This window comes from Haliotis asinina, chromosome 10, assembly GCF_037392515.1.
Source record: "Haliotis asinina isolate JCU_RB_2024 chromosome 10, JCU_Hal_asi_v2, whole genome shotgun sequence".
Lineage (NCBI taxonomy): Eukaryota > Metazoa > Mollusca > Gastropoda > Lepetellida > Haliotidae > Haliotis > Haliotis asinina.
In genome coordinates, this window is record NC_090289.1 from 13,759,333 (window position 1) to 13,770,573 (window position 11,241).

At 40.1% G+C, this 11,241-nt stretch overlaps 1 protein-coding gene across 1 annotated transcript in view; it reads right to left on the reverse strand.

Moving 5' to 3' along the window:
• LOC137298129 (uncharacterized) overlaps positions 1 to 6,423 on the reverse strand; it is a 30,168-nt gene extending 23,745 nt beyond the window's left edge. The window contains exons 1-5 of the mRNA XM_067830233.1: positions 6,171 to 6,423; positions 4,659 to 4,743; positions 4,170 to 4,228; positions 3,378 to 3,556; positions 2,977 to 3,123 (exon numbers count right to left, since the gene is read on the reverse strand). Of these exons, the coding sequence (XP_067686334.1) occupies positions 2,977 to 3,123; positions 3,378 to 3,556; positions 4,170 to 4,228; positions 4,659 to 4,703 (430 nt within the window). The 5' untranslated portion in view covers positions 4,704 to 4,743; positions 6,171 to 6,423. The remainder of the gene's footprint in view (positions 1 to 2,976; positions 3,124 to 3,377; positions 3,557 to 4,169; positions 4,229 to 4,658; positions 4,744 to 6,170) is intronic.
• Positions 6,424 to 11,241: the final 4,818 nt, after the last annotated feature.

Genomic DNA, 11,241 nt, shown 5'->3' on the forward strand with positions numbered 1-11,241 from the left:
ATTCAAGGAGGTCACCCTTCCACTATACTGAGAGCAGTGCCGGTGAAAACTGAGAAATACAACGACGGTAGAACCGAGTCGTTTTCACCACGGCAGTATAAGAGATTAACCCAGGGCAACATATCTGAGCTGATAATATCAGTGTTAGATATAAATCATAATCCTGTAAATATAGGATACCTCAGCTTAACGCTTCATGTAAAATGACCAGCGCCCAAGGTCCCGGAGTGAAAAAATGCGTCAATATCGGGATCTCCGACCTCGGAGACACGCGCGGTTTCGACGCTCCCGGAGTAGATGGTAAATCGTACGCCTTGCAACTGAAAAACAACATTTACAAACGCGTTGAAATCCCCTCCGGTGGAACCCTAAGTGATATAGTAGATACCACAAGAGCAACAGTCAACACTAAGTACACCCTTGTCAACACCGGTAATAATAATTGGATAATATACCCATCGTTCGGGGGTAAACTGTTCGACTTAGACGATGTTGAGGGCACTACCGTCGCCCGAAACAAGCCATATATGCTCGTCTTCACCAAAGATGACAAGTGGGTGTTGTTACCCGATAACGACTGGTTTCTCAATATTAGACTCGTCTCTCCCTACGTGTTCACGGATAACAAAGACAACCACCTAAACAAAGTCGTGAACAATGGAACCCTGCTCGTGGCTTACGTCCCAACTCAGAGACGTAGCGTAGTCGTCAGCCCACTCAACACTATAGCAGCCCACATGCTATCGAGTAAACCGACCATACAAAACGTGAAATTGCAGTTGGTGTCTGAATTCGAAGGCGTGGCCACTCTACTAGAGAGTCTACCGGCAAACTCAACACTGATCATCAAAGTCTGCCTAGGGGAACCATCGGGGAATGATGTCGAGATCGTGAATGGGATCAAACTTGGGTGGGTGAAACGACACCAGTATCAAGTTTGCAACGTTTACGTGCGGGTGGGTTCCGACTCCAACACCAGTCTGGAGGGGGTCAACGTGATCGTGGAAAACAAGATATCACTAACCAATATCTTCCTGCCTGCCAACATACACTTCATGGGTATGAAGTTCGCCCCTGAATTATTATCAAAAAACCAGTTGGAAATTATATCGTAATAGTATAATAATGGCCAGTCATCGTCCCAACACTACGCTTAACGACCTAGGAGATACGGAGGGATTCGATCAGCCTGGTGAGGAAGATGAATTATATATCCTGCACTTCAAAGACAACGTGTACAGACTGGTGCCGTTATCAGATTTAAAAGAGCCCAAATGGCTGATCAACTTAACACTCGCCTCACCTTATATCACAATAGATACAGATACGGGGTTTGTCACTAAGATTAGGAACAACGGTATCTGGACCGGGGATTTCATTCCGGAGAGGATATTCATAGCAACTACTGAGACCGCAAAAAATAGGTTAAAGCCTGGAGAAAAAAATAAATTAGCATTCATCAATTATTCTTTTAATATAAGTCTTGATATATTCTCCCCTTTCACACTCATCATAGAAGTCTTCTTTTCCTATTTAGGTCATGAAAACACCTCAAGAGTACACCAAATTTTACCCGGGGTGTCAATACACTGGTTTGACGAACACCATGGCCAATATTGTCGTATTGTTATACAACGGGATACCCACGGGGGTCCTATAAACCGCTTAATAAACCTCAGTGGGGTTTTTATTACAACAGGAAATTCTATTAGACTCTCACCTATTACCCTGACTACTAGAATAGAACTTGTAGACTTCAAATTAATTTATAGAGTATTAACTGAAACCCAATTAAAATATCTTTCAAAATATATATTATAGGATGGGTCTGTACCCAGTCGTAGAGGAAGTAGCGAAGACGCTGGAAACCGTAGATGGGTTCCGCTTGAGGCAGTTATGTGATGTGAAACGTCAACTAGAACAAGACCGTGACACGCGGAAAGCACTATGTAAGAAGTACAATAGAGCTTTCAATATCGTGGATGGGGCTGACACTACCCTTATGGCAACCAGCATGGGACTAGGGGCGGCAGGTGTTGGATTGTTGGCTACCATCGTGGCTGCACCTATAGTGCTAGGTATTGAAATAACGGCAGGGGTGGCAGGGTTGGCAGGATTGGCGCTTAAGTTAGTATCACGCAGACTTCATCGTAAGGCATTGAAACACGACGAGATCAGGGTTCTGGCCGAAGCAAAGCTGAACACAGTGAGTGAGCGTATTTCCACGGCACTCTCTGATAGTAAGATCTCAGAAGAGGAGTTTCGTTCAATCCTCTCTGAACTCAAAAAATATAACGGAATGAAACAAGATATTCGATCCAAGTCTCGTAAGTCTGCTATCAGCGAGGACGAGAAAAAAAAGTACATAGAACAGGGGATACAAAAAGCCCAACAAGCCTTTATTATGAACACCAAAGAGATCGTAGGCGGTTCACGTTAAACTGTTTCATCGATATAAACGTGTATTGATCGTACCATACGGCACAGTGTTACCTCCTACCAACACACGGTAATAGGCACAGTAATTACCGCCAACTTTTTTGTAGTAGGGGTAATAGTAGCAAGAACTAAGGGCCCAACCAAAGCCTTATTTACTAAATAAGGCTTTGTAGAGACTTTTCTTGAAAGTGTTTTAGAACTGTCATTCCCTATACTACTAGGTCTCACAGTAAGACTTGTTAATGCACGGTGAAATGGCCTAAAATCAGATGAGTGTCAATCCAGAATTGATGCCATCAGATTTTTCTGAACAACCAATCAGAATCCAGTATTTTCTCGAGTCATGGTAGAATCGCAAATACACTCAGATCTGATCAGTTTATAAATCCTAAGGGATAGCTTGGTTAGGTCTATTTTAATCGTGATAATAATACTAGCAAAATCATGGTGGCGTACACCAGAAATGGGCTTCACACACTGTACCAGTAAGGGGAATCGAGCCCAGGTTTTCTGATTGAAAATGAACTCTTGACTTACACTCAGTGCCAGCTGTTGGTATGAAAACTCGATCTTTGGTCTGAGAAACTGGTGTGTGTCTTGAGGTATGAGGCAAGTTCACAACATCAAAATTCTCATTCCCTTCTTGGCTTAGCATGACCACTGGCTTAGCCCATTGGTTCCCTCCTACAAAAGTCAAAATAAAAACAATGTACAAGAGATTTGTTTCTTTTACCAGCAGCACTTGTTTTCTTTCAACATATTCAGAGACATTCTTTAAATCACGGTAAAAGGATCCTGAGTGTTTAGCCTAAAACCTTATCACATAAATGCAATGAGTTATGAGTCTAACTGATGATTCATATAACTGTTAACAATTTCAACTCATAAGCAACGTTTTGTTTTCAGTGCATAACTGGACATCATAAAGGAATGATCACCTTTCTTCCTCTGAATCAGATTAGCTAGGAGTTCAGAACACTTGTCAATGCCACAGTTGAGAGATGTTATCTGATCTTCAGAGTCTGAAGAATACAGAGAGTATCCAGGCTTTGGACGAGGAGCTTTCTTGGTGATCTTCTTTCCAGATTTAGTTTGCCTCTCCTTGAAACATCCTGATCTGTGAATGGAGTAATTCAATAACAACATGTGATAAACAATATAATGCTTGGAAAATCACATAATAGATACCATTTAAATCCCTGACAAACTGATTTGAAAAACATTTTCAGGTCACCAGTCATTATGTTTTCATTAGTGTATCACACTATCACCACACATAGGCAACTGAATGGTCATCAATCATGATCAAACTGTGAGCTGGCAGCAGCTCATATCAAAAGTATCATAACGCCAACCTACATATGGATATGGACAAGCTTTATGGATGAACAGCTTCTTTTTTCACATGATGAAATGTTTTGATAGAGATTCTAGTATCGTCGTCAAGCAAGTATACTTGGAACTGTATCAGAATGGTGCATCAACTGAATATGGATGCTGTTCATCCGTAAAGCTTGTCCAAGTTCTAAATAGCGCCACTCAAAGAAGTTATAACTCCAGGATGTAATGAAAAATAACACATCATGGATATATGTGAATATGAACAGATACACTACATAGAATAATAACAGTGGGTTTTCAGAGGTATATCACACCATTTCAGTGAAATGCCATGTTAATAAAGCTTTTAATACTAATAGATACAAATTATTTCTCAAAAGATACATCACCTTTTGACTGGGGTTGACTTTATCCCAGGCTTCACAGACACAGATTTGACTTTTGAAACCTAAAACACAAGCACTGCTATTTAAGCATATACTGAAAGAACCAAATACAAAAAGTTTGAACTTGTAGAAGAAACCATAAATACAAAAGCAACAACATGCTATTGAGCATATATATATCAGCAATATGAAGCAAGAATGCCCTGAGAATGGCGAAAGAAATTGGTTTACTTATCATCAAAGGTTTTAATGCATTTATAATGAGGTCAACTTGATCTACATTGTAAGAGTAACTTGATACAGATTTTATCACACGTGAAAAACCATAACATATAACAAGTGTCTGACAGTATATGGCTTCACACATTGTACCTATGTACACACTTTGTAAACACAAACCAAAATATAGCAACATGACCACAGGAATAAAGAGGAAAATGTAAGTTGTCTTGAATCATTACAAGCAACAGAAGAAAGGAGACACGACTTCACCTTGCCCCTTCCTGCTGTTGCTGCCTTCCTTCCTTTTTCTGACATCTTGAATATTCAGTCTGTCATCTTTTCTGTTTGCTGATACCTGTGTGTAGACATACTAACTTCAGAATCTCAAATAAATATTCTTATTAACCAATTAATAACATTTTATGAGGAACCAGTTGAACAACCACGTCTTCCTCTCTGATAATGAACATGAGAGATAGGTCTCACACGCAGTGTTTGCCCTGATGCAGAAAACCTTTGCTGCACAAATTATCTTAAATACACAGCAAATTTAAAAGCTTGCATCTTTGTTGACGCAATGCTGCTGGGCCCTAAGTTCAGACAATCTAAGCTTGAAATTTGCTATTTTATAAAACTGGTAAGTTTATTGTTTGCCAGTTAACTGCTCCGTGTTGATTAAATACCTGACCTGCTTTCTATCATTATTAAACAATCACAGTTGATGTCTTGATGAAAGTTCCATACTGAAGTTGACTCCCAAAAACATATCCATGACTCCCTCTGATGACATTAAATTTTCATGTCTAAGGCAAACACTGCTCAAATATATTCTCATTACACAACTACAATGTGAACGGCTTTATCAAAACACTTCATTGCAGGTAAGTTACAACTAATCCAAATGAGTTTAAAATATGTCATAAAACTGTAACTGCTAGAAAAATGAACAAGACTAAGCATGTTACACCACCACATTCTAGTTGAAACTAATTTATCGGAACCAGTAACATGGAAACACACTTATTTACTTCTTGAAAATCAACGTCAAGAACATTATTTTGCAGAAAGAGTTCCTTCTGTCCGCCAACACTCATTCCTCTGCAGATTAACAGAAATAATACTAAGTGGTTCAACCCTATATACTGCATTTTATTTTGGGGCTTCTAGCTATTTCACGGAGTCCTCTAGTAATTGTTGTGTTAGGTATTGTTAATAATTCTACCACATATCAATCTATAAATATTATTTGGAATGGGGAACTCCTGCCTAAGCATACATCAATAATTCGTCATGTGCAACAGTACAATCTGCGTTACATGGTAAACAATATAGTCTTTAATAATCAAAATGATAACATAATTAAAAACAACAGTTCAAGACTTCAACGGCAATCAGCATCAGCAAATTCGATATTTATCATGGAAGGTGCAATAAATGTGCTAGCTCAGTAGCTGCTTCACTACACAAAATGCTTGCACTGTTTAATCAACATGAATATTTGATCAGGGCAATTAAGATAGATGTATGTTCCAACATTTATATGACAGATGTGACATTATTTGATACCTGCAAAAATAAAATAATAAATACTTTATGAGCATTTCAAACCACACCGAGATCTTCCTTGACTGATATTTGGAACACAAGCGTGCATGGGCCTGTTGGCAAGGTGTCAGCGCTCAAGTCATGACTGATGTCGACTGTCTACTTGTTGTCTAGGATGCATGAAATGTGCACAGCCTCGAGGATTCAAAATACTTTTGTGGGAACATTCTTATTTACCTACTCAGCTCCTAAGCTCCTTCTTTGAACAATATGCGAAATCTTGCCGCTCGTGAAGTCTGCTCACGAAACGAGCCTAACAACAGTTTTGATATATCTGTAACCGACTTCCGGTTTGTAAGAATATAGTCTGTTCACCCGTACGCTCCTGCAGATTTGTAAGATGATCTAATGCAGAAATAAGGTATCATAAAGGTGTTTATACAAGGGGTAACCACAAACACTGCTCTTCTTTTTGTACTGTCCATTTACTGACACCTACCGGCGAACGAATACAAATGAGAAAACATAAAAGTCGAAACGATACATATTCGTACAACGAGTTTAACAGTAAGGGAGACAAATTCTAAACTCTGTGGCTTGTACTAAATGCAAAGTAATGAAACCATGTTGTCCAATTAATAATATTGTGCTTGAGAAACAAGGTACTGATTCCACTAAACTATGATATGTAATTGCATGTTCTAAAAGTTACATCCAAATGGCTTGTGTGACACAATTAATTTTAGTGCGCGAGATGGTTTAGCCCGTATTTAATCAACACTCGTTTGATTTGTATACGAAGGTGGATATGATTTATATAACATAGAAGTGAAACAGCATGTGTCTGACGCCACGTGTTTTTGTAGCGTGCGTGTGATGTTTAGCTCTGGTTTAGTAAACCTGTTGTTAACGCCTCGATCTGTATTATGTTTGTGTGTCTGGCCAATCATAATAACTTTCTTTTGCTGGTCAGTTCATATGTGATTAGTATATCGAAGATCATCAGTGTTGCATCCAACGCAGCAATTTAATTTTTACATCTTTATCTTCTACCCCACTTCAGACGAACATCTCGTCTCTGAATATAATATGTTTTGCAGATTAACAGAATAGTTCATAAATAATGTGCATTCTGGACTCGCCACACATTCTGGACTTGCCACACATTCTGGACTTGCCACATATTCTGGACTTGCCACATATTCTAGACTTGCCACACATTCTGGACTTGCCACATATTCCGAACTTGCCACATATTCTAGACTTGCCACATATTATAGCCACATATTCTAGACTTGCCACATATTCTAGACTTGCCACACATTCTGGACTTGCCACATATTCTAGACTTGCCACATATTCTAGACTTGCCACATATTCCGGACTTGCCACATATTCTGGACTTGCCACATATTCCGGACTTGCCACATATTCCGGACTTGCATGGACTATGTTGGATGTAATCATTATCTCTTTCAGATAGACTGACAAACTAATCCCATTTTGTGCTTGTGTGGACATTTTGCTTTGTACTATTACAAAGGTAAATAACCCTTTGTATCTCGCAGCTATGTCTCCACAGATCGTTTCAGAAATGACGTCAGATTCTCCATCCCATCTCATTCAAGTGAGCTGTTATGCTTCAAGGTCTCATGCACTCAGTTATCTGGTTGACCAAAAGTCGATATTTTCTGGCGTCACAGGTCGATACTGCAGAATTCACTCAAGTATTCATACCTCCAAAGGCGAGTAGTTTCACACTGGTGATTAACTCGCTAATTCTGACATTACGTTTCGTGATGTGCAAACATGGATGAAGGGACGTTTTCTGAAAAAAGGATTAAAGACTGTGGCAGAACACTGTACCAGAGCGGAGGTCTCTATGAAGTGGATATGACCTCCAAGTATGGAGTTTTATACTTAAGATATTGTTCCATGTTATAAATGTGACTGAAAAACGAATCGGACGAGGAAACTTTATCCGCATATAGTTATCCGCATTGCACAGCTGGTAATGCTCGTAGCTAACGTCTGGAGTTGACGGTCGTAGCATGATATTAACTGCTAATGATAATGAAGTAGTGATGGAGTGCAACTGATAAAACAGCTTCCACACGCTGCAGTCGTGGCACAGGCCAAGGGAAACGCATGCTTTTTACACAGTGTCAGATGTAGAAGGTTCCAGCAGAATGTCGCTATGCAGTCACTATAGTTAACCACTACAATATAATTTTCCAGAAGTCGGATTCCGATCTGAAGGAAACACAGACACTGTGATCAGTGTCCTCGAGACAATTTTCAGTCGTAAAGGGTAGGCCTAGCTAGTATCTGATGACTAAACAGAATTTGTGTCCGCAAAATGCGAGCAGTTTTTTAGTGAGTTTAGGTTTACGCCGCATTTAGCAATATTCCAGCAATATCCAGGCAGGGGACACCAGAAATGGGTTTCGCACATTGTACCAATGTGGGGAGAAGAACCCGGGTCTTCGGCATGACGCTCGAAAGCTTTAACTAGTCTACCCACCGGCCCCTGCTCGTTGTCAATGACAGAAGCTTAAAGCACACGACTGTCCCCATGCAAATAGATTTGTAGATGTTGGCTGCATCCCATTGGTGTGAAAGGTTGACGTACAAAACAACCTTAGCTCCAAGACTACCTCAAGTCTATCTTAAGGAATGAGGGTTACGATCGCCATAAATCAAAGATCGCTTTGTGCAACGGCACCAACTGCACGTTATTTGGATACATGTCGATCAGTGATCCTAAACATATCTGGTTTCCCTCCAACTTCAGACTGAGACGCCTTAACATGACGACATCATTGTTGAAATCAGCATTAAACCACTGGCACTTATTACTTTTTCACAACGCAAAGGATACTTTTCACCACCTCGTACCTCATTCATAAATCAGTTTATATAACATGTCACATGTCTTCATTTCAATGGCAATCACCCGTGAAGATCCGGGTTAGAATTGGTCTTCAGTAACCCAGGAGGCGACAAACGGGATCAGGTGGTCAGACTCGCTGAATTGGTTGACATGTGTCATCGTATCCAAATTGCATAGGTCGATGTTCATGTTGTTGATCGCTGGATTGTCTGGTTCAGACTCGATTATTTACAGACCGTCGCCAATGTAGCTGCAGGTTTGTTGATCGCGGCGTAAAACTAAAACGGCGTAAACTCACTCCCTCGTTCAGTGACAAAATTTGTTCACTGGCAGATCTGAATGACAGTCCATAATTATTTCTAAATAATTCCCAATTAACTATGCTTAATCTACAAAATGCAATTGTTGTTTCCCTTTGTCATTATGGGTTTATTAGGTCCTAAACGTAACCTGGCTGTGATGTATTGATCAGACGCGTTGACTTGGTTGATTGTGCGCCGATAATGTGTCAGACTGAATGTAGCATTTACTATTTTGTCCGGTCAAAAAATATACGTGTGTGCAGGGCCTAACTGAATTATTGAAGCGTTAAACGTGAAACAAGCAGGATACAAACGTCAAAGTGATCTTCAAAGTTAAGGCTGTCTCATACTGGTTACATCCAGAATGAATAGGTCACACTTGCCCAGCTGTATCATGCTTGGCGACATACGTGGTTGTGTGCCATCGTATCCACAGAGAGCGTTGATCATGAGATAACTCCAAATTTGACTATTTACAAGCCGTCACCATGTTACAGGGAATGTTGATGAGCGCGAGGTTAAACATCAGTCAGCGTGCCTAGGTCCTTCCACCCCCAAACAGGAACCTACTGACCCCCTTTTTGTGTTGACAACTGATTTGTGTCCATTTGTGTCATAATTCAAACATCGTAATGGCAGCAGTGATGCGAATGTGTGCTACGCGGCGTAGATGAAGTATTAGTGTAAAGCTCAAAGGGAGACTACTCCATACGGCATATAAGTTGTTCATATGACGTCGGTCTTTATTGGCCGTGCAAAGGTGATTAAAACTTCATTCAGATCCAAACATTTTGTATAATCTAATATCTCAGGCTAAAGCAACACAACGCTATGGATCTTGGAAGGAGTGCCATTAATTCAACAAATCCCAACATGGGCAGTTCCGACGATGATCTAAGGGAGGTAACTGTGAATCTTATTTACTATATTTGCTATGCATCGTTGTCTCCCTTTGTGCTAATTCTTATATATGTATATGGTTAGCTCCCTTTTATTGTCGGCGCATGTCATGTGTGAAGTTCTGAAAGAGACACTGTGTGGAGTTAAAGGGAGGGAACTAACTCATGTATAAACATAATAATGATTACCCCTCTTTGACCGTACACTAGAAATGCGGTAACGCGTACATGAACATGCTTACCTCACTTTTACCTCACTAAATAAAAACACTTTCAACAAACATGTAAACTGATCAGGAGCTACACCCAGTGTCCCAAAGCTAAGTCTCTTCAGCAAATGATGTGAAACCTCAGCAGATAGGGTACATGGTTTCGTTGGTGGTCTCAGGGAGGTAACTGTAATTGTTTTATTAAATTTTCTATAAACTGTTATCTCCACGTCTGACTAGGGAAATGACTGCTGATTAGTTTACATGGTTAATTCCGTTTAATTGTTTAATGCCGCACACGCCATATATGACGTTCTAAAAGGGACACTGTGTGGAGTTAAAGGAAGGGAGCTAACTCAGGTATAAACATAATTATGATAACCTCCCTTTGACCATGAACAAAAAGCAGTTACGAGTGTCTGAACACAATTACCTCCCTTTGACTGTACATTAAACCACTTTCGCAGGTGTATATTGGTCAGGAGTTATGCCCCTTGTCCCAAAGCAACGCCTGCATTGCAAATTCTATGAAAGCTCTTTCCTCAAAGGGTTGGAATTTGGATCGACTTCGCTGATTCAAAATTTGCATATTAACAGCTGCATGATTGCTTTATATGTATGTATTAGAATGAGTGTGTGGAGTCTCACCTGAACTAAGGCACCGTTCATAATTTATGGCTAGGAGTAGGCGTCATGATGATTTTTTATGGAGTTGCATGTACAACTGAACCATCACCACCCACCACCAACCCTAGCCATAAGTTGTGAACGACCAGGGATAGTCAACAACATTTCTATATAGTCTCCCTGACCGGACTCGCAGAGATTTTCTGTACACTTCCTCCTATCGACCAATGATTCAATCATTTCAGTCATCATCAACTGAACTGATTATCAAAAACTGAGATTGCAACTTTCTTATTGATGCATTTCAGTACTGAGAGAGAGAGAGAGAGGAGAGAGATGCAACTTATTGACGCATTTCAGCACTGAGAGAGAGAGAGA